The sequence below is a fragment of the Geotrypetes seraphini genome, chromosome 5 (assembly GCF_902459505.1).
Source record: "Geotrypetes seraphini chromosome 5, aGeoSer1.1, whole genome shotgun sequence".
In the NCBI taxonomy this organism is placed as follows: domain Eukaryota; kingdom Metazoa; phylum Chordata; class Amphibia; order Gymnophiona; family Dermophiidae; genus Geotrypetes; species Geotrypetes seraphini.
Genome location: NC_047088.1, coordinates 256,321,946 through 256,346,740, shown reverse-complemented (window position 1 = coordinate 256,346,740; position 24,795 = coordinate 256,321,946). Strand labels below are relative to the sequence as shown.

General features: G+C 43.0%; 1 protein-coding gene across 5 annotated transcripts in view; it reads right to left on the bottom strand.

The window, feature by feature from the left end:
• The window catches only part of CNTNAP5 (contactin associated protein family member 5), an 885,931-nt gene that overhangs the window by 55,545 nt on the left and 805,591 nt on the right, over window positions 1–24,795 (bottom strand). For all 5 annotated transcript variants that reach the window (XM_033947244.1, XM_033947242.1, XM_033947241.1 and 2 more), the window contains one exon: window positions 284–414. In XM_033947244.1, the coding sequence (XP_033803135.1) occupies window positions 284–414 (131 nt within the window). The remainder of the gene's footprint in view (window positions 1–283; window positions 415–24,795) is intronic.

The window sequence follows — 24,795 nt, the reverse complement described above, 5'->3', positions numbered from 1 at the left end:
TCTGTAGGAGGTAAAAGCTCTTGCGCTAATCATTTAGCGAGTGGTAATGAAGCTACGCCAACCAATAAGCACAGAACACATCCACTCTCTGTCCACAGATAGCCCAACGTACTGCAGCATGCCCTGTGGTATGCCATTTTTTGCTCCAGTCAGCACGTGCTCATGTTTACCACAGCTTTGTAACAGGACCACACAGACATTTGTCTGCACAAAGGGTTAATACATTCCAGAGCCTAGATTACAAAATGGTGCCGTTTAGTGGATAGGGCCTTTTGTGCTTTACCTGTATGGAGAGCTCTTTTCCTTCTCTGTTAATCTTTACATGATGCATTTGCTTGTTGGCAAACTTTTCCGAGTCAATCGTGAATATGTAGGATCCGTCTTTGTTGAGTTTATATCGAACTTGTAGGCTTCCTTAAGAAGAAGAAGAAGAAGAAAAAAGTCTGGATCTGTAAAATAACATTTCTGAACTGGTAAAATCAAATCCGTGCAAAACACAAAACGAAGCAAGGCAAGCATGTAGACCGAACAGGGTATGATGGTAATTTTATAACTGGGTGACTAGGTTAACAGGGCAGGAAGGAATTTATGGCCCTTTTGTAGAATCATCCCCATGTGTAAAAAGCAGATGTTAATTGTAGAGATCAACCACAAGTGGAAACAACAATTTTAGAAAGATGCTAGTTACATGTGGCGATCCACACCAATGCAAAAAAGATCGCATAGAGCAGTGTTCTTCAACCTTTTTACACCTATGGACTGGCAGAAATAAAATAATTTATTTTGTGGACCGGCAAATTAGTATGATTGAAATTTTTAAAAACATTTCTGCCCCGTCTCCACGAGCTCGTTCCCCGCAAATCATCTGATCCCATCCACACAAGCCTCAGTTATGATTTTATATTGAACGTATTTTAATAAAGTATAAAAAGAAACAATATTCTGTACAATTGTCATTTTATAAATACAAATAATACAGAGCAAGGATCAACAAAACCCCTTCAAATATATCCCCTCTATTATCAAGAAAACTGAATAAGCCAAATAATGACAGAATGGTACACAGAAATATCATGCTAACAGAATACCGCAGTCACACATGACAGGAATAGTGTTAGGGGCGTGCAACTGTCCCCTGGTCAGAGAGAGCCCCCAGTTATGTCAAACACCAGCTCTAGCAGGATATATGTTTAACATATGATATATTCTAATTATTTTTTTTCTACCTTTTGTTGCCTCTGGTTTCTGCTTTCATCTTCTTTTCACTCTCTTCCTTCCACCATCTGCCCTCTTTCTCTTCAATCCAGCATCTCCCCCTTCCATATGGTATCTGCCTTCTATCTATGCCCCTCTCCCCTTTCCATCCAGCCTGTGCCCCTCTCTCCTTTTTACATGATTCATTTCTGCTTCACTGCTCTCTTCATTTTTATCTTTCCTACACCAGATCTAGCATCTTTGTCCCTCTCTCCTTATTTCTCTGCTGACCCCCTTCCCAGCATCAATCTCTCTCTACTTTTTCAATCCTCTGTTTCTCCCCTTTCCTTCACCTATTCTCTCCATCCCACCCTGATCCCTTCCCCTCCTCTAATCTCCCTGCCAGCTGTTTCTTTCCTTTTTTTCCTTCTCCCTTCCCTCTTCCCCCTATCCAACAGTAACTCTCTTCCCATCCCTTTCCCTCCTTCCCTCCCATCAGCATCTCTCCTTCCATCTCCCTCCAGGTCCAGTAGCAGCTCTCCATTTATCCAGCAGCTTCCCAGCCTCCAAACAGTGGCTTCCTCCTCTTCCCTCTGCTCTCTCCCCTCCCAGCAGCTTTCAATACTTGCCTGCAGCATCAATTCACTTAGGCAGCCTTGGGTTCTTTGATGGGTCGCGCCACCTCTGAGGAAACAGGAAGTTGCTAATGTGAATCACTGCGCTGGCAAGTACAAGAGCTGCTGGGAGGGGAGAAAGCCACTGTCGGAGGCTCCCAAACTCCTACACACACCCTGCACATTTACGCCCCCCCCCCGTCCCAAACAAGCCAGTGCAAACAATGTTGCACTGCAAGCCCTGCCGCCCAAGATGAGCCGGAGGGCCCAACCCGCCACTCTGCTATTGAGGCACCACAAGTGAGCGGCCCACTGACTGGAAAGCTCAGGGCCAGCGCCACACCGTTCTCCCACTCACAGATGCTGTAAACAACCCGGCCAGCGAACATGACACGACCCCGCAGCCGCATGGGCTCAACCTGCTGCACCCGGAGGCATCCTCTCAAGCGCCGGATGCCTGCACGCATCCCGCATGTGGTCGGACTCTTGCCGCACAAGCGAGCTGTCGCGGAGGGTAGGACCAGACACTGCCGATGGCCCCAATCCACATGCCGGCCCCACGCACCTCCTGGAGCCCGAGACTGGGTGGAACAACAGCCTGCCGCCAACACCACCACAGTAGGGGAGCCCAAGACTGGTGCCACACTGGCAGGAAATTTCAGCGTGTCGATCTCGCCAGCCCTGCGCAGACTAGCAGGAATTTTCTGCAGACCGGCACCAGTCTGCAGACCAGCAGTTGAAGAACACTGAAACAGAGGATGTACAGGGCATGGAGAGGGAGTCTTTTGGGTGGGTCCAAAACAGAGTTGTCTAAGGGCCGCAATCCAGTTGGGTTTTCAGGATTTCCACAATTAATTTGTACAAGATGTATTTGTGTGCACTGGATGGGCCATTTGGTCTTTATCTGCCACCATGTTTCTATTGCATGCAAATAGATCTCATGCATATTCATTTAGGAAATCCTGAAAACTTGACCTGGCAAGGGCCAAGGTTAGATGCTCCTGGTCTAAAATATCAATACGTATTATCTATTTTACACAAGGAACAAGAAGGATACCTTTCAGTATCAAAATTCTATTTGCTGGCATTGACAACTGCCCCAAGGTATCCTTAAATGTGAGATGGATCAGGCAAGAACACAGGCCAAGAACAAAGTTCCCCAGACCCCCAACCCCCACCCCACAAAAGATCCATAATTACTTCATCTTCCTCAAACTTTCTGACCTTAAGGAACCTTCTCCCAACACCCCTGCACAAAATCATATTTCCAAAAACAAGCCCCCCCCCCCCCCCCAATAGCTCTAGGAATCAAAGCTGCCATTTTGAACTAAGGATCCACCATAGCAGGACAGAATGGGGATCTCTCCTGCTCCCAATTAGACATCAGAGTCCTCTAATAACAGATGGGGTAGGATCAGGATTTGGAGAGGTCCTTGTCTTGGGAGATGGGGAAGTGACTTGTTTGAGGGGCCTGAATGAGTCATTTGGGCAAAGGTTGTATAATCACAGATGTTGTTAGAGGGGTGGGGGGGTGGAGAGGGTTTGTGACAAAATGTCACTCGTCATTAATAGTACTCAGTCTTCCTAAAGAGCGAGCACTATATGCAAAGAATAGATATTCATTAAACCACGTACAGTGCCTGAGGCATTCTATATATGGGGCCAAACATTAGGTACTACGACTGTGACAAATTTTCAGCACAGAAAGGCATTCTAATGGCAGATTCCCAAGAAAACACACCTACACATCCATTTATAGACTGACGCCTAAGCGCTTCTGCACGAATCTGCAAAGGAAGCATATCAATGGGAGGGACATGGGTGGGTCAACAGCGTTCCTTTAAGATGCATGCAGTGTTATTGAAGAGTTTTGGATCCGCACACAACTTGCTCATCGGGTTTATACCTGGTTACAGTTGGTTTAAATGCTCGTGTCCAAAGCCGAGCACAGATCCTTGAATGGGGGACCCAAAATACCCTATAAAGAACACTGTTCAGTGCCAATTTTTTCCACACTGAATTTTGAGTGTTATTTACTGAATCTAACCCTATGTAAAAAGGGAGCACACTCTTTTCCAAAGGTGCGTGAAAATATGCACTCGCTATTGGGAAAAAGCGTGAAAAAGTATGAAATCTTTGCACTGATCCAGGACAAGCAGTGGCTAAGTCCATAGTCTGTCTCAACAGCAGACTATGAACTTTTCCTCTAGGAACTTGTTCAAACCTTTTTTTAACAACCAGCTACATTAACTGCTCTTAGCACATCCTCTGGCAACACAGTCCAGAGCTTAACTATTCTCTGAGTGAAAAAATATTCCCTCCTATTGGTTTTAAAAGTATTTCCCTGCATTTTATCGAGTGTCCCCTAGTCTTTGTCATTTTTGACAGAGCGAAAAATCGTTCCACTTGTACCTGTTCTACTCCACTCAGGATTTTATAGACTTCAATCATATCTCCCCCTCAGCCGTCTCTTTTCCAGAGAAGAGCCCTAACCGTTTTAGTCTTTCCTCATATGAGAGGAGTTGCATCCCCTTCACCATCTTGGTTGCTCTTCTTTGAACCTTTTCTAGTGCCGCTATTTCTTTTTTGAGATAAGGAGACCAGAACTGAACACAATACTCAAGGTGAGGTACAGAGGCATTATAGAATTCTTATTCTCATTTACCATCTCTTTTCTAATAATTCCTAGCATCTTATTTGCTTTTTTGGCCACCACCGCAAGGTTTCAGCGTATTGTCTACGATGACACCCAAATCTTTTTCTTAAGCACTGACCCCCAAGGTGGATCTTAGCATCCAGTAATTTTTTTAAAAGCCCTTCTAGGAATGTAAAAATGCATTCTGCACATGAAAATTGTCCGTACAATTACCTCCTATGTCATCTATGTATCTACGCACTGCCTTTGCTGTGAACAACTGACTTCTCCCCCTCTGCCGTACATGGTGTCCAAGGCGGACCGCCCCCCTCTTACTATGCCACTGCTGGTGGAAGTCAAACACATTCCAGTCCACATTTAAATTTGAATGAAGAGGAAAAAAATTTCAGATGTCCTCATGTGCAAAACACTTGTCACTAAGGGGTCCTTTTAATAAGGTGCGCTAGTTTCAAGTTTCAAATTTTATTATTTTTAATATACCAATCATCGACATGTATCTAGCCGGTTTACATGCTAAAAAAAAAATAATAATAATAAAAGATTAAAATAATAATTATAGGTGGGGGAAGAGTGAACATTAAAAAGACAATTTACAAATACAAACATGAACTTGAGGGTAAAAAGGGGAAGGGGGAGTCGATAATTACATCATTAAAAACAAAGTTAAAAGAAAAGGGAAGGGAGGGATATGACATCAGGAATGGGGGTCGCTTCTTAAAAGCAGTTGATGATAAATTTTTTGCTAGCTGTTGGAGAGGAAGTATTTAAAGGCTGTGGTATGCATCTTGAAATAAGAACGTTTTTAGTTTAATCTTGAATTTGTCGAGAAAATTTTCATGGCGGAGTTGAGTTGGCATGGCGTTCCATAAAGTTGGAGTGACTACGGAGAAGTGAGTTTTCCTACTGTAGTAAAATTCTTTGATGGAAGGGATGGTGAATAAGTTCTGATCTGCTGATCTAAGGGTCCGAGAAGGGCAGAGAGGGATGATGAGTTTATCAAGAAAAGATGGAAGACGCAAAAGTTTGATTTTAAAGACCAGCATTAAGGTTTTATAAGTGAAACGGTGTGTAACATGATCATATTTCCCTACCTTATGAATAAGTTTGATTGCCGTATATTGGATGAGCTGTAGACGACGTAATTCTTTTTGGGGAATTCCATTATATAGAGAATTACAGTAATCTAAATGAGAAATGACCAGTAAGTGGATGAGGTTTGTGATAGCATTAGTTTCGAGAATTGAAGTTAGGGAACGGATAAGCCGGAGTTTGTAGAAGCAGGTTTTTATGACGGAGCTTATCTGGTCATGAAAGGTTAAATCTTTGTCTATAGTGTGTCTTAGCATGCGTTAAATGCTAATGTATGATAACGTATCAGGTTCATAAAGGATAAGGGGATTGAGGGGTACAGATAGAAGTAGAGGTAGGTTATAGGAATAGTCAGGGACCACTTCACAGGTCATAGGCCTGATGGGCCAACGCGGGAGCGGACCGCTGGGCGCGATGGACCTCTGGTCTGACCCAGTGGAGGCAACTTCTTATGTTCTTATATCCTTAGTAAAAGGACCCCTAAATTGTAAACAATCTTAAGGACTGATTCCTTTCATCTGAAAAAAAACAACAACCAAACCCTCTCAATACTTCCAAGTTTCCAAGTTTATTAATATATTTGATAAATCGCTTATTAGAATTACTAAGCGGTGTACAAAGTCAAAATATAATATAGTAAAAAGATACAAAGAATTTAACAATAGATTTTTCCATATAAAACAAACATGAGTCGGGAGGGAAAGAGTAAAAGTTACAATTTTCAATTTATGGTTGGAAGTGGAAAAAACATGAGGGTAGGGGTAGTTAGACCACAGCATGATTAAAATCTCACTGGAAATTAAATGTTAAAAGCATCTTTAAATAGGTAAGATTTTAAAAGTTTTTTTAAAATGATGATGTCTTTTTCGTTTCTAATATATTGCGGTAGGGCATTCCACCATTGTGGTCCCATCACGGAGAATATGTCAGATCTTCTTGTTCCAATAATTTTTAGAGAGGGGACTGTAAGGAGATTATGGCCAGTTGAACGGAGTGAGCGTTGAGTATTGTAAGGTACTAGAGGTCTGCACGGGAATGGTGATCGCAGGAATCCCGTGGGTGCCGAGGGGGTCCCCTGGGAATCCCCCCTAACCCACGGGACTCCCATGAGGACCCTCCTCTGGCCCACGGGACTCCAACAGGGACTCCCCCCTCTAGCCAACAGAACTCCCACGGGGATGGAAGGCTTTGGAAGCAGGATTTGTCCATATAATATAATGGACACGTCAGCCTTAGTAAAAGAGGGGGTTTATAAGTTAATTACCTGAACAGAAAACAAAAAAAGGGTTCCACCAAAGAGATTCCACAAGGAAAACAGCAGCACAAACACAAAAGAAACTGTGGAATTGATGATCCTGTCAGAAGTAATTGCTGCTTTTTATGGGGATGGGCGGGGATGGAGGTAATTTCTTGCGGGGATGGGTGGGGATGGAGAGGATCCTGACGGGGACGGATGGGGACGGAGAGGATCCTGACGGGGACGGGTGTGGACGGGTGGGATTTCTGTCCGTGCGCAACTCTCTAATGTGTACTTAATTTAATATATACTCATAGTTAAAGCCCTATTATAACTCGCAAAACAAATCCATCATATGGAACAGATAAACAGACACTTCATCTATCCCGACAGAGAACCCTTTCACTGATGGCTTTGCCAGGGGATTCTCAAGTGCTGTGTTCAAAAATCAAACCCTGTAACTATTAATAATATTGAAAAGGTGCAGATCAAACTAAGTCCCTCTTTTACTTACCCTCTCTTTTACAAAGGTGCGCTAAACACGCACTAAACACTAATGCTTGCATGTTATGCTATGGACGCGTTAGCGGTTAGAGCACGTGTCAATTTAGCGCACGCTAAATCCACGCTAAAACATTTAGGGCTCCTTTTACTAAGCTGCGCTAGCGCTTTCAGCGTGCGCTAAAGATTAGTGCGTGCTAACCCCGCGCTACACAAAAAATACTAATGCCAGCTCTATGGAGGCGTTAGCGTGTAGCACGCAGGGCAATATAGCATGCGCTAAGCGCTCGCTAAAACCGCTAGCGCAGCATAGTATAAGGAGCCCTTAGAAGCCTTTGTAAAAGAGGGCCTAAGGTGCGCTAAGCAATTTAGCGCACATTAAGCAAGCGCTAAATCAACACATGCGCTAATCGCTGTGTCCATAGGATAACACGCATGCATTAGCGTTTAGAGTGTGATTAGCGCACGCTAATATTTAACACGCGCTAAAAACCGTAGCGCACCTTAGGGCTCCTTTTACTATGCTGCATTAGCGTTTTTAACACACACAGCATTTTAGCGTGCGCTAAACCCACGCTACGCAGCTAGAGCTAACGCAAACTCAATGCTGGCATTAGCATCTAGCGCGCGTTGCAATTCAGCGTGCAATATTCCATGCGTTCATGCCCTAACGCGGCTTAGTAAAAGGATCCCTTAGTAAAAGAGGGGGTTAGTTCTACTTCATGAAAACATTTTCCTCCACAGAATTTTCTCCGACAGAATCTTCACATTTCACTTGCAAAGAACAAAATGGTGGCTTCCGGTTATATAAACGCCGACATTCAAGCCAGTCCTATTTACTCGAAAACGTTCATGTCATACTCCTCTCTTCCATTCAGAATCCTTAATGCAAAGCAAAATTGAAGTATTAACTCATTCGTATTGAATATCTTTCAAAAGTCTTCTAGATGTCAAGAAAACCTCATTCTTATGAAAATTCGCATAAATATAAACAAACTCTCAGGTAAAAAATGCCCCATGTTCACATATATACTGCTCATTCTATTCTGGTTCACGGATTTGAAGAGAAAAAAACAACTTTTGTTCCCGTTGAATAAAGTATTCTTTTATCAAGCCGCATTAGGGTTTTTATCTCCGGTCATTGCGGTAAAAGCTCCGACACTCATAGGGGGTGTACAATTTAAAAATAACACATAGGAGAAAAGAACTACAGGAAAACTTCACTCAAACAAATTATAGATTGGAAGTTCCGTCATTATCGTTGTGAAGCTTTCTGGGAACCGCAAGTCCATGTTCTCTGGTGGAAACGCCCTACTTCTGTCTTTGCGCCAATCTTCCACATTTTGGCAATTTAAGAAAGGGGTGAAAACCGTGTTGTTTGAGCGCTTTTTTTGGTGTGAGTTCTGGGTCAGCTTGAGCAACGGTTGTTGGTTTGAGTTGGTTTTTTTTTTTTTTTTTTGCTTTTATGCTGCGTTTTCCTTGCTGTATTGTAATTGTCCGTTTTATTTAGGACGCTAAACACTAACACGTGTATATTACTCTATGGATGCGTTAGCATTTAGCGCTTGCTAATCGGTTTGCGCACCTTAGTAAAAGAGGGAGTTAGTGTTAACTTTGTATGTGATTTTTGTTCCCCGCTTAGATTTGTGGCTAGGCGGGTTATAAATAATTTTTAAATAAATATATATACAATACTCCCCCGCGAATTCACGGTTCAGTGTTCGCAGCCTCGGTCATTTGCATATTTTTTTTTTTCTTCTTCCTCCTGCTGCTTTCGAGAAGGGCCAGCGCTCAGGGGCAGGACCCGTGAGGAGAAGCAGCAGCTTGCATCCGTGTGGGAGGCGACTCGGAGGACACGGTTCCCAGCGCCGCCACCACCACCACCCCTCACGCCGTGGAATCTGGCCCACCGGCTGCTGCAGCGCACCAACTACTTCCAGCGCAGCCGCTGGGAGGGAGATTGGGGAGGATGGAGAGAGAGAGAGGAGATCTATGGCAATTGTAGCGGCAGAGCGCACACGCATGATGGAGCCTTCCAGCCAATGGCGACCAACGGCGGCAGCAAAAAACGGAGTGGGGAGGACATTTTTTTGTACCACATCCATTTTATGCGGTTTATTTTTCATTTTTCGCGGTCAATCCAGGAACCTAACCCCCGCAAATTTTGGGGGAGTACTGTATATTGATAAATTCATGTACTGTACCTGTTTATACTCATATCTCTATCTATCTGTCTGAGCACCTATATAGAGGCACACATTTCTAGAATTCCCCCTCCGTGACTTTTAAGACTATTGGTAAGAATTTTCTAATACATGAATCATTCCTTTAGCAAGTAAATAAAATATGGAATATATTTCTGCATGGAAAAATTTCTACGCCAAATCCCAGAGTTTGTCTAGGATGCAAGCCATGAAAATAACCCCATCCCAAATCGTCTGGAAATGCAAAGGCACACAGCCTAGTCATGGCTTAATGCGTTTTGACACGGCCTGTGTGATGTTGTTAATTTCAAGCAACAGAGCAGATGTTATTTGTGAACAATGATGCCTGATGGTGTAGGCAAACATAGGAACAGCCGGTGCCAGCGATGGGCACTTCTGTGATGAGCGCATGAATGATGATCAATTAGGGATAATTTTCTAAATTGAGCTTTGTACAACACATAATATAGCTCAGCAACCATGTTTGTTTGTTGGCTTAAGTACAGCACAACCAGCTCATTGGAAGCATTTGCAATCATGTGCTTAGGATTTAAACGTGACAGGGTATACCCGCTGTAAAATCAGACGTGTAGGACTAAGTTATTAGATGGCACCTAAAAAAAAAAAATGAGCACAAAAATCCCCATTTAGAACTGTGGAGGGTCATTTTCAAAACATACGTCTAAGTCCGATTTAGACGCATGGCGATAAGACGTCCAAAGACGGCAGTATGAAAATGCCTATTTTCGAAAGGCAAACCACCGCGCATCTAGAAATAAATTTTTTGTTGAAAATCCTCAGGTCCTCTTTTACAAAGGTGCGCTAAGCGTTTTAGTGCGCGTTTAGCGTGCGCTAAATCAACGCATACACTAACCGCTTGCGTGTCCATAGGATAACATGCACGTGTTAGTGTTTAGTGTGTGATTAGCGAGTGCTAATATTTACCGTGCGCTAAAAAGCATAGCGCACCTTAGTAAAAGAGGGGGTTCTGTCTGGACATTGGAACGCCCAGACTGCCAGGATGTCTATCTTTATACCACATTTTCAACCAAAATTTAATCCATCTCAAAATGCACATTTGGAAGTGGGAGGGGCCAGTCCTGTAATGGACTGGCCACCCAGACATGGCAACAGAGCAGTGGGGCACCTTAGAGGGCACTGCTGTGAACTTCACATAAAGGGTACTCCCTTATAGGTTATGGTGAGCTCCCTAAAACACCTCCCCATAACCCACTATACCCACCTGTCTACAACCCAAATAGCCTTTATGGCTGTAGGTGGCACTTATATGGCCACCAAAACCCCCACTCTACTCTCATATAGGTGCCACCTGTACCCATAAGAACATAAGCAGTGCCTCTGCTGGGTCAGACCAGAGGTCCATCATGCCTAGCAGTCCGCTCACGCGGCAGCCCATCAGGACCAGGACCTGTATAGTAATCCTATATTTATACCCTTCTATCCCCTTTTCCTTCAGGAAATTATCTAATCCCTTCTTGAACCCCAAAACCGTACTCTGTCCTATCACACCCTCTGGAAGCGCATTCCAGGTGTCCACCACCCTTTGGGTGAAGAAGAACTTCCTAGCATTGGTTCTGAATCTGTCCCCTCTAAATTTTTCCGAATGCCCTCTCATTCTTGTAGTTTTTGAACGTTTGAAGAATCTGTTCCTCTCCACTTTTTCTATGCCATTCATAATCTTGTAAGTCTCTATCATGTCCCCTCTAAATCTCCGCTTTTCCAGGGAAAAGTGCCCCAGTTTCTCTAATCTTTCAGCATATGTAAGGTTTTCCATACCTTTTATCAATCGTGTCGCTCTTTTCTGAACCCTCTCGAATATCGCCATATCCTTCTTAAGGTACGGTGACCAATATTGGACAAAATACTCCAGATGTGGGCGTACCATCGCCCAATACAACGGCATGATAACTTCTTTCATTCTGGCTGCAATACCTTTCTTGGTAATACCTAGCATTCTATTCGCCTTCTTAAAGGCCGCTGCGCACTGTGCCGACAGCTTCATTGTGTTGTCCACTATTACCCCCAAGTCCCTTTCTTGGGTACTTTCACCCATTACCAGCCCTCCCATCGTATAGCTCTACTTTAGGTTTATGTTTCCTACATGCAAGACTTTACATTTCTCTACATTAAACTTCATCTGCCATCTCGTCGCCCACTCTCCTAGTTTGTCCAGGTCCCTTTGTAAATCTTCGCAGTCCTCTTTAGTTGTAACTCCACTAAATAGTTTGGTGCCGTCTGCAAATTTTATTACTTCGCACTTCGTCCCTGTTTCTAGATCATTTATGAATACATTGAACAGCAGCAGACCGAGTACCAACCCCTGCGGAACAACACTCATGACCCTCCTCCAGTCAGAGTAGTGGCCCTTCACTCCTACCCTTTGCTTCCTACCCACCAACCAATTTTTGATCCATCTATGTACTTCTCCTTCCACCCCATGGTTCTTCAGTTTCCGTAGTAGGCGTTCATGGGGTACCTTATCAAAGGCTTTTTGGAAGTCTAAATATATGACGTCTATGGGGTCCCCTTTGTCCATTTGTTTGTTAATTCCTTCGAAGAAGTACAATAAGTTCGTTAGGCACGATCTTCCCTTGCAGAAGCCATGTTGGCTTGTTTTCACCAGTTTATTCCTTTCTAGATGCTGTCTTTTATCAGCGCTTCCGCCATCTTCCCCGGAACCGAAGTCAGACTCATCGGTCTGTAGTTCCCTGGGTCACCTCTCGATCCTTTTTTAAAGATGGGTGTAACATTTGCTATCCTCCAGTCCTCCGGGATCACGCCTGTTTTCAGGGATAAGAGCTATTGGGGTTGTAGATAGGTGGGTATAGTGGGTTTCAACCCTCCTCCTCCCTCCTCCCTTCCCATGCTCCCCCTCTTCTCACCTGTCTCTCTACAAATGTCTGTAAATTTTGTCCTGTATTTAACTGTGAATGTCAATTGTAACCCGTTCTGAGCTCCTGGGTGAACGAGATAGAAATCCAAATAAATAAATAAAATTCTGGCTCTCTATGGTTCACTAGCCCACCCAACAGGCTATTTAAGACAGCTGTGTGGAGCTCAACTAGGCTTTCCTATACCAGGTGCTGATGTTCTGGAGACAGGTATGTAAGTCTGTATTCTGATCTTTGTGGGCGTGAGGGGGTCCGTGAGTACTGGGGGAGTATGGGGGTGTCTTACCCTGATGCATACAGTGGAAGAGGATCTCTTTTTCCTTAAAGGACCCATGGCAACAAGAGGGCATCCGTTGAAAATCAGGGGTGGGAAATTTCATGGCGACACCAGAAAATATTTCTTCACCGAAAGGGTGGTTGATCGCTGGAATAATCTTCCACAACAGGTAATTGAGGCAAGCAGCGTGACAGATTTTAAGACGAGATGGGATTGGCATGTGGGATCTCTTCATGGAGGTAGTTAGGGGGTGGGCCATTAGTGTGGGCAGACTAGATGGGCCGTGGCCCTTTTCTGCCATCATGTTCTATGTTTCTATGTCATCTAGTCAGTTTGGGCACCTTTGCGGCACTTAGACCCTTCTAAAACAGGTATAGGTCCAAATGTATAAGTTCTGTCCAGGATATCTTACAAAATGTTTGATTATCGCAAGCAGGACGTCCATGTCTAACCTGCTCATAACACGCCTCCACCATGCCCATCTCATGCTCTGAACACAGAGAGGATGGAACACCTCGCTAGACGTATAGAAAGACGGTTTTGATTATCGGCACTAGGACATCCTGGCAATTAGGATGTTCAAGTGCTGATTTAGGATGCTTTTTGGATGTCTATGTCTTTCGATTATGGGATAGAAGCTAGGACAAAGGCCAACTATTGAGCAACGGCTCCAGTTATGGGTTGAGAAACAAAAAGCTCAAAGCTCATGGAGCATTTATCAAGATAAGTAATAATCTCTAAGCTTTGAATTTTGCTCTGCATTAATCTGCCGATTCTGTCTTGAAATGAGCTGATAGGTCATTAGTTCAAGTAAAAGAATTAAGAATCACCTGAATGAGTATTTTATTGAAAAAGAAAACAAAAGCAAATAAATTTTAAAAGATAAATTGCATTTAATAAAAAGGATAGTAGAAAAGACATGAAAAAAATCTTATGCATAAAACAATATATAAAATCAGTGAGAGTGATGGTGGGGGTAAGCCTGTGACGTAAGCAGGAGCACGTGGAAAGTTTCGCGATAAAACCTGAATTGGGTAAATGGCTTCATTTTCTGAGGCTTTAGCACCCTTTTATAGGATATACCTTTCAGTTTCTTTTCCTTTCAAGTAAGTGGTTTTTGTGATTTGATATTTAGCAATTATGATTATCGTCCCCATATTTTATAAACGGCGCCATGAGTTAGGTGGCAGTAGGCGCCCTACCATCACCTAACTCAATCATTTTAATTGGCTTTAATCAGCGCACTAATTGGCAGCGCCATAAAAAAAACAATTAAAAATTGTTTAAAAAGTAGGCGTCGTAATTGCATCTACAGCAAGACGCCTAATGGGGGCTCTAAAGTCAAAGTAGGAATGGTTATAGATAGAGTTGACCTTAGGTGCCATTAGGAACGTTTCCCAAAACAACTTAGCACCTTGGTATACCAAAGTGCTACTTCAATAGAAAACTAGAGTTCGGACTTTTGAGAAAAAATGGAAAAAAATATTCTAATATTGCTACTCATGAAGCTTATCATAGGAAGTTGAAATGTTACCATATAGCAACACTTGAAGCGAAAAGAGACTGTTATAATAGGCGAATAGAATTGGTAGTCAATAGTTCATATGAATTATTTTCGGTTGTTACAGAATTGATAGAATCAAAGATGATAACTTGTGATGATTGGCCAACCCAACAGGAGTTTGCTGATGGATTTCAGCTGAAGGTAGCACGTATTGTGGAGGAATTGACTTCAATTCCCTTGCCTTTGGCTGATCAAATCAGTGAACGTCATGAGTCTTGGACTTCTTGTGAACCTGGATCAGTCAATCAGACAATAGGAGTTATAAGTTCTTATTTGTTCAACATCTACCATGAAATGTTTAGCACTTGAAAGTGCTCCATGAGTTACTGCAATTGTTAATAAATCATTTTCAGAAGGAAATATACCAGCTGCTTTGAAACGTGCAGTTGTGATACCACTTTAAAAAAAAAAAATGCAAGTTTGGAATCTATTGTTGTAGATAATTTTAGACCAGTGTCTTCATTGGCTTTTTTAACTAAAGTTTTGGAAAAATTAGCACTAATTGAGATCCAAAGATTTGTTGATGAGAAGGCCATGCTAGATCAATATCAATTTGGCTTTAAATTTAAACATAACACAGAGACTTTGGCTCTCTTTTACTAAGGTGCGCTAACCAATTAGCGCATGCTAAACGCTAACATATGCATGTTATTCTATGGACACGTTAGTGTATGCTAATTTGATTAACACACGCTAATCGGTTAGCGCATCTTAGTAAAAGAGGTTGCCAGTACTGGATGATATTAGAAAGGATTCAAAATATCATGCATCTTGCATCACATACTTCATGGAAACTCAGCGGCTCCCCTCATCTAGCTCTTCTCAATGGCAAGGTCCAACTCTCGCAGAACAATCAACGGGATACTACTAAATCTTCCATCCACAAAAAATCTTCAATACAAACGGTTTTTCCACTCCATGCTTACCTTTCTAGGAGTAAAAACATGGAACGACCTCACAGAGCAGCACCTCTTCCCTGCTCCCCCTGTCCAGCAGCACTCCTTACCTGCTCCCCCTGTCCCTCTTCCCTACTCCCCCTGCAGCCAGCTTCCTAGTGTCTTTGAACCGCTGATGCTCCTCTTCAAAGCAGCCTGCTGAGGATTGCGTACGTCAGAGGGAACGTGCTCCAGAGGTGCAGAGCGGCCTGCGAGGTTCCCTACAGCCGGCTGCAATTCTTAGCAGGCTGCTTTGAAGAGGAGCAGCACCGTTGGAAGCGGTTGGTGAGTGAGGGCGGGAGGGGAGAGTCGCCGGCGTGTTCCCTGCCTCTGTGTTCCAAAATGGAATTCGGCATGGAGGGACACAGGACGGCGGCAGCTATCACAAAACCCTTAAGTGTGCATGTGCGCTTAGGGTTTTATTATAGAGGATATACTATATATATATATATATATATATATATATACTAGCTGATGACCCGGCGTTGCACGGGTATTTAATTATAGCAATAACACAGTAAATGGATTCAAATAAAGATACTTTATAGTGGTGAATGAAATTATATTTTTACAGCTTTATAAAAAGTACAATAATCAAATTATAATGCGAAATATTTGACAAAATGAATACAATACAACAAACACAAAACTTGATTATAAACAACATTTTTAGTTTCACCTCCAGGAGCAAGAACATATAAATTCTTGGGTGAAGAGACCCCCAGAACATATCACCCCAGGTAGTGAGGGATCTGCATACCAAGTTTCGATCAAATCGGTCAAGCCGTTTATTATTTACTGTGAGAATGGCAGCTGAGTACATTTTTTCCATTGACATGAATGGGTGAAATCTGATTTTCTGTTTGTAGCTCCACCCACGTGTGCAGGTGGGCCGCGAGACCCCCAGAACATATCACCCCAGGTAGTAAGGGATCTGCATACCAAGTTTCGTTCAAATCGGTCAAGCCGTTTTTGAAGCACTGTGAGAATGGCAGCTTTTTACTGTTTTTTCCATTGACATGAATGGGTGAAATCTGATGTTCTGTTTGTAGCTCCGCCCACGTGTGCAGGTGGGCCGAGAGACTCCCAGAACATATCACCCCAGGTAGTTGGAATTACTGTGAGAATGGCAGCTTTTTACATTTTTTCCATTGACATGAATGGGTGAAATCTGATTTTATGTTTGTAGCTCCGCCCACGTGTGCAGGTGGGCCGCAAGACCCCCAAAACATATCACCCCAGGTAGTGAGGGATCTGCATACTAAGTTTCGTTCAAATCGGTAAAGCCGTATTTGATTTACTGTGAGAATGGCAGCTGTTTACATTTTTTCCATTGACATGAATGGGTGAAATCTGATGTTATGTTTGTAACTCCGCCCACGTGTGCAGGAGGGCCGAGAGACTCCTAGAACATATCACCCCAGGTAGTTGAAATTACTGTAAGAATGGCAGCTTTTTACATTTTTTCCGTTGACATGAATGGGTGATATCAGATTTTCTGTTTGTTGCTCCGCCCACGTGTGCAGGTGGGCCGAGAGACCCCCAGAACATATCACCCCAGGTAGTGAGGGATCTGCATACCAAGTTTCGGTCAAATCGGGCAAGCCATTAATGCGTTGGCAGCTTTTTACAGTTTTGTCATTGACATGAATGGGTGAAATCTGATTTTCAGTTAGTAGTTCCGCCCACGTGTGCAGGTGGGATGCGAGACCCCCAGAACATATCACCCCAGGTAGTGAGGGATCAGCATACCAAGTTTCGTTCAAATAGGTCAAACCGTTTTGAATTACTGTGAGAAAGGCAGCTTTTTACATTTTTTCAATTGACATGAATGGGTGAAATCTGATTTTATGTTTGTAGCTCCGCCCACGTGTGCATGTGGGCCGCGATACTCCCAGAACATATCATCCCAGGTAGTGAGGGATCTGCATACCAAGTTTCGGTCAAATCGGGCAAGCCGTTTATGCGTTGGCAGCTTTTTACAGTTTTGTCATTGACATGAATGGGTGAAATCTGATTTTCAGTTAGTAGTTCCGCCCACGTGTGCAGGTGGGATGCGAGACCCCCAGAACATATCACCCCATGTAGTGAGGGATCAGCATACCAAGTTTCGTTCAAATCGGTCAAGCCGTTTTTGCGTTGGCAGCTTTTTACATTTTTTCCATTGACATGAATGGGTGAAATCTGATGTTCTGTTTGTAGCTCCGCCCACGTGTGCAGGTGGGCCGCGAGACCCCCAGAACATATCACCCCAGGTAGTGAGGGATCAGCATACCAAGTTTAGTTCAAATCGGTCCCACAGCTTTTTACATTTTTCCCATTGACTTGAATGGGTGAAATCTGAAGTTATGTTTGTAGCTCCGCCCACGTGTGCAGTTGGGCCGCGAGACCCCCAGAACATATCATCCCGGGTAGTGAGGGATCCGCATACCAAGTTTCGTTCAAATCGGGCAAGCTGGTTTTGCGGAGGCAGTTTTTACATTTTTTCCATTGACATGAATGGGTGAAATCTGATTTTCTGTTTGTAGCTCCGCCCAGTTGTGCAGGTTGGCCGCGATACCCCCACAACATATCACCCCAGGTAGTGATGGATCTGCATACCAAGTTTCATTCAAATCGGGCAAGCCGTTTTTGCGTTGGCAGCTGTTTTACATTTTTTCCATTGACATGAATGGGTGAAATCTGATTTTATGTTTGTAGCTCCGCCCACATGTGCAGGTGGGCCGTGAGACTCCCAGAACATATCACCCCGGGTAGTGAGGGATCCGCATACCAAGTTTCGTTCAAATCGGGCAAGCCGGTTTTGCGGAGGCAGTTTTTACATTTTTTCCATTGACATGAATGGGTGAAATCTGATTTTCTGTTTGTAGCTCCGCCCAGGTGTGCAGGTTGGCCGCGATACCCCCAGAACATATCACCCCAGGTAGTGAGGGATCTGCATACCAAGTTTCGTTCAAATCGTGCAAGCCGTTTTTGCATTGGCAGCTGTTTTACATTTTTTCCATTGACATGAATGGGTGAAATCTGATTTTATGTTTGTAGCTCCGCCCACATGTGCAGGTGGGCCGTGAGACCCCCAGAACATATCACCCCAGGTAGTGAGGGATCGGCATACCAAGTTTCGTTCAAATCGGGCAAGCCGTTTTTGCGTTGGCAGCTCTTTACATTTTTTCCATTGACATGAATGGGTGAAATCTGATTTTATGTTTGTAGCTCCGCCCACATGTGCAGGTGGGCCGTGAGACTCCCAGAACATATCACCCCGGGTAGTGAGGGATCCGCATACCAAGTTTCGTTCAAATCGGGCAAGCCGGTTTTGCGGAGGCAGTTTTTACATTTTTTCCATTGACATGAATGGGTGAAATCTGATTTTCTGTTTGTAGCTCCGCCCAGGTGTGCAGGTTGGCCGCGATACCCCCAGAACATATCACCCCAGGTAGTGAGGGATCTGCATACCAAGTTTCGTTCAAATCGTGCAAGCCGTTTTTGCATTGGCAGCTGTTTTACATTTTTTCCATTGACATGAATGGGTGAAATCTGATTTTATGTTTGTAGCTCCGCCCACATGTGCAGGTGGGCCGTGAGACCCCCAGAACATATCACCCCAGGTAGTGAGGGATCGGCATACCAAGTTTCGTTCAAATCGGGCAAGCCGTTTTTGCGTTGGCAGCTCTTTACATTTTTTCCATTGACATGAATGGGTGAAATCCGATTATCTGTTTGTAGCTCTGCCCACGTGTGCAGGTGGGCCGCGAGACCCCCAGAACATATCATCCCGGGTAGTGAGGGATCTGCATACCAAGTTTCGTTCAAATCGGTCAAGCCGTTTTTGCGTGATCGCGGCACATACATACATACATCCGATTTTATATATATAGATATATATGTACAGGCTAATTATGCATAACGGATTTTGAATCAAATCTGTTGTGCATAATTACATATCAAATTCATTGGTGCAGCCACTGTAGAGATATTTTAATCCTGGATTTAGAATTGCAAATATTTATTTCAAATTTGCTTAGATAATGAAAAAGCTGACTTCAGCTTAGTTAGCATCTGACTGTTTTAATTCAATGCATGCAGATTTCCACATCGGTTTTGATTTATGCAAATGTATGTAAATTCAAATTCTAGGGAGAATGAAAAGAAACTGTTATTTTCATTCAGTTTTTAACTATTTGCACATGGAAAAAAAAAAATCAAATTTAGAGAGTCTGCAGAATTAATTACGGTATTTTGAATGTACAATGAAAGAGCTATTGATGGGGCTGAGTAGAAATGATACCTTTACTTGAGCAGGAAAATCAGAACCAGGAACACCAGGTAAGCCTATTGATTTGGTTCCTATGAGCATCGGGAGCAGCGCGGGGCATTCAGTGCAGCTCCCTGTGCTAAAAAAACAAAACAGGAAGTTGCAACTGGAAACAGGAAGTAGATGTCCCATTTTGAGGAAAAAAATAAATAGTCACGTTAAGTATACAACTTTAGTGGGTGGTATAGTACCTTTTGCGGGCATATATTTGAAGAGTCTGTTTCTGGGTGGGAAGGGGGGTAATTTGGGGTTACACTTCCACATATCAGGCTCTTGCCCACAGGTCTGGACCTCTCCAAATGGGGGCCCTCTTGGAGGGGGGTTCTGTGTAAATTGAAATAGCAGACTGATAATGTTGCGAGGGAAAAATAGCTTCTGCTTTTTTGTGTGTATTTTATATGTAATGTTTTAGATTGTCTTATATTGCTTTTATGATTGTTTGATTGATGGAGTGTGTGGGTAACGATCTGAGTGGAAAGATACTGTGGCATGTTCAATTCAGCTCGGCAGTGAAGATGTGTCCCCGGGTTGAGGGTGAAGCCCAGACTGACTTGACAGGAAAAGAATCAAGAGAAGTTTACACTCCAAAATTGTTGCCAGGACGGGACAGAGGCAAGATTAGATGGACACTAATATCAGTGGGTAAAAAGAAGAGTGATTATGATTGCTTACTGTAGAGCGCAGACAGAGGATTTCAGTTTGTTAGGGAAGACATTTATTTTTATTTATTCAATTTTCTATACCGTTCTCCCAGGGGATCAAAGAACGGTTTACATGCATTTATTTAGGTACTCAAGCAGTTTTTCTTCTCTGTCCTGGTGGGCTCACAATCTAAGGAATGAGGAGGGCAGGACCTGGGGAGACTCGCCGTAAGTATAAAAAGAATGTGCTGAAAAGAGATTGGAAACATGGAGAGGGATTTATTCAGAGGACATTGTACTGTAAAATGATTGGAGATTTGATCTGCAAGACTTTTGTAAATAGTTTGAAAGTCTGGAACTGCAACTCAGATTTTCAAATAAAGTTCAAGTTATCAATTTTTCATCGGTCTCGGCCTGATTTATTTCAGTTGAGTGTTAGACCAGGTGAAGTGATTTGAAACCAGGGAAAATTATCCTTCAGCCTACTGGAGTAAGTCCGGCCCCAGCCTTCACACAGCTAAAATTAGACTTTTGTTGTGTAGATCTTTGTCCAGGTGCCTGACCCAAAGAGCTAGTTGGTACCCAAAGATATTGTGAATGAGACCAGGGTTATAATTACTTTTGCATGAACATGAACATGAAGACTGCCAATCAAGTGGAGCAAGCTTCATCCAAGGCAAGGCAAATCATAGGTTGCATACGCAGGAGTTTCGTCAGCCGTAAGGCGGAAGTCATTATGCCATTGTATAGATCCATGGTGAGGCCCCACCTGGAATACTGTGTGCAATTCTGGAGGCCGCATTACCGTAAGGATGTGCTGAGACTGGAGTCGGTCCAGAGAATGGCCACCCGGATGGTCTCGGGACTCAAGGATCTCCCGTACAAGGAATGGTTGGATAAGTTGCAGCTGTACTCACTCGAGGAACGCAGAGAGAGGGGTGACATGATCGAGACATTCAAGTATCTCACGGGCCGCATCGAGGTGGAAGAAGATATCTTCTTTTTCAAGGGTCCCGCGGCAACAAAGGGGCATCTGTGGAAAATCAGGGGCGGGAAACTGCACGGTGACACTAGGAAGTTCTTCTTCACTGAAAGGGTGGTTGATCGCTGGAATAGTCTTCCACTTCAGGTTATTGAGGCCAGCAGCGTGCCTGATTTTAAGGCCAAATGGGATAGACACATGGGATCTATTCACAGAGAAAGGTAGGGGAGAGTCATTGGGGTGGGCAGACTAGATGGGCCGTGGCCCTTATCTGCCGTCTAATTCTATGTTTCTATGTTTCATTTCATTATGTATGTTATTGGGTATAATCCGCCTAGAACATGTTGCGATTATTTTTTTTAAATAAATAAAAAAGCTCTTCAAGGAATTAGATCAGCAAATGAGGATAAACAAATGGCACATGTCTAAGTACAGAAGTGAATACACAGTAGGGTAAATTCAATATATGTCACCCCAAAAATCAGTGCCAAAAAAGTTGGTGCTTAGCGCAGTTCTATAAACTATAGAATCTATGTTGCCCGTCCACATGATTAACATTCAAGTACAGGCTTTTATCCAATGAGAACCTGGCCTAAAGGCCTGCGTCCAAGTTGTGCGTGGATCAGGCGTATTCTATTGCGGCGTACCTAACTTTTAGGAACATCCAAAATCCATCCATGTACCTCTCCTGGCCACGCCCCCTTTTGAGATCCGCAACCTGGAATTTAGGTTGAGCACCACTTTATAGAATACACTTAGGGGGTCCTTTTCATAATCGCTAATCGATGTATGCGCTAAAAATTAGGGTCTTCCAAGTATCCAAAATAATGTTATTGGCTTGTTAATTAAGTTGCACATGCAAATCAGCAACGCACACCGAAATACTTTGATGAAGGTTCATTCCGTCTGTTAGCGCAGTCATCCGTTTTAAGTATTCTTGATTACTGTAATGTTATCTATTTGGGGGCTTTTAAGAAAATTGAGAGTGGTTCCAAACACCGCAGTTCGATTGATCTTTGGATTGAAAAAAATGGGAGCATATTACATCATCTTATTTGAAACTCCACTGGCTGCCGATTGAGGCCAGAGTTTTGTTTAAGTTTGCCTTCATTTGTTACAAATCAATTTTTGGTTTGTTACCTGGATACCTCGTTTCCCGTTTTTCTTTGAACCATCCAAATACGGTCACACGCAGAGTTTGTCTGTTTACATTTCCTTCCGCTAAATTATGTTGTTACCAAAGATTTCTGGAGAGAACTCTCTCTTTTCAAGCTGCCAAATTGAATGATTGGTTCAGTAAAACTATGCTAGGATCCTCTTCTTATCTTGATTTTAGAAATCTATTGAAGACCCAACTGTTTGAAAAATTTGTATCCTAACTGGTTGTTTTGTTTAATAATTCTATGCTTCCGTCATGCAATGTATCTTCTTTTAAATTGTATTTTTACTGTATGCTCGGTTCTTATTTGTTGTAATCCGCTGAGAACCATTCTTTTAAATTGCATTTTTCTTTTAAATCATATTTTCTATTGTAGGACCAATTCTTATTTATTGTATTTTGTTTTGAATTGTTTTTTCCTTTTAAAATTACTCTCCACTGTATGATTTGTGCTTATTTGTTGTAAACCGCCTAGAACCATTTTTTTGGTTAGGCGATATATAAAAATAATAATAATTGTATTATTTGTATGCACAACTTTGACTGAACTATACGGAATCAGGCCCATTGTTACTCTAGGAACCATTTGCTAATCAGAACTGGGGTGACTCGAAACCTAAGAATGAGTGATTCACAGTTGCAGTCTAGGGCAGCAGATTACGGACGAGATGATTCAGAAGCACAGATAAAACGGATACAAACGACATCTGTAGATTCTCTAGAAAACAGCTGCAGACGATTACTCGTCTTGTGGCTGGCTGTGAAGTGCTGATGGCAGAACATTTCTGTGCAAACAGGCACAACAAGATGGCATACCTCATCCATTGTAAACACTGCAACATTGCTATACCAGGAAAACACTGGAAGCATAGAAAAACTCACACCCCATTCACACACCCTATAATCAAAGAAGTCAAAAGGAAAAAAAACTATACGACGGCCTCCTGACCACTCAAGCAGCAAAACTAGATAACCAAATGTCCAATCTACTGATAACAACCCCAGATTACAAGATGTTCAGAAAAGAAATAAAAACCATACTCTTCAAGAAATCCCTGAAAAAGTCTTAACACCACCAAAACCTTCCTCTTCCCATCTTCTTCCCGACTCACCGATACTCCCCGATCTACTCTTTACCTTTACTAGAAATGACCAATGATCTTCTTTTGTAACCCACCTTTACAACTCTTTTGTAATCCGCCTAGAACCGCAAGGTAATGGCGGAATAGAAATCTCTAATGTAATGTAATGTAATCATGCCCCTTACCTGTAGCAGGTGTTCTCTGAAAACAGCAGGCATATATTATTACATGTGGGTGATGTCAATCACAGATTCCGGTACGGACACCGTCAAGTGCACTGTCCCTTTAAATCTTTAGGCAGCGCCCTACCATGCATGGCTTCCCACCAGACACAGGCTCACAGGACCATCAGTTCAGTAACAAAGCTAAGAAGCCAACTAGAAGAGGTAAGAAGGCTTTGAGACTATATACCTGTTGTCCTTGAACACCTGCTACAGGTAAGTATTTTTGCTTTCTCTGAAGACAGCAGGAATAATATTCTCACATGTGGGACTCCAAAGCCACCAGAATCATGTCTCTGGAAGAGGATAAACATCGGACCTGCTGAAATCCAACCGGGTCAGAGGGAAAGTTGGCATTATGTAGTGAAAAGATTTTGCAGAACTGCTTGTCCAAACTAACTGTCTTTTCTGGAATTTTGTTGTAAACGGTAGTGAGAGGTAAAGATATGGATTAAGGACCAAGTACCCGCTTTGCAATACCTTTAGATCCTCGGCAACAATCATCCCAAGCTCCCTCTCTCCATCTCTCACCTCCCAGCACATACGGTTCCCGCACATGTCTACTCCCCAAATGCATCACTGTGCACTTCTTCACATTGAATTTAAGTTGCCAAACGCTAGACCGTTAGTCTAACTTTTGCAGATCCTTTTTCATGTTTTCCACTCCCCCCGGGGTGTCCACTCTGTTACAAATCTTGGTATCATCCGCAAACAGGTTAACCTTACTTTCTAACCCTTCAGTGGTTAGCGGCTTGCTGCTAACCAGCTATATTACGTAACATAGCCAGCTAGTACCAAACTGTCTATGTTTAGCAGCTAAAATAGGCCACATAAATAGCAGACCTATCTTTAGCCGTTAAGCTCTGAACTTCTTGCTTTCTAAGCTCAGCATGGAGATTTTTCCCTTAGATGGAGGGGTGCATAGAATCCCCATATGAGCTAGGGTCTCTGGAATTGATCAATAGGGTAAAACCAGAGGACATAATTTGAGGTTGAGGGGTGGTAGATTCAGGGGCAATGTTAGGAAATTCTACTTTACGGAGAGGGTGGTGGATGCCTGGAATGCGCTCCCGAGAGAGGTGGTGGAGAGTAAAACTGTGACTGAGTTCAAAGAAGCGTGGGATGAACACAGAAGATTTAGAATCAGAAAATAATATTAAAGATTGAACTAGGCCAGTTACTGGGCAGACTTGTACGGTCTGTGTCTGTGTA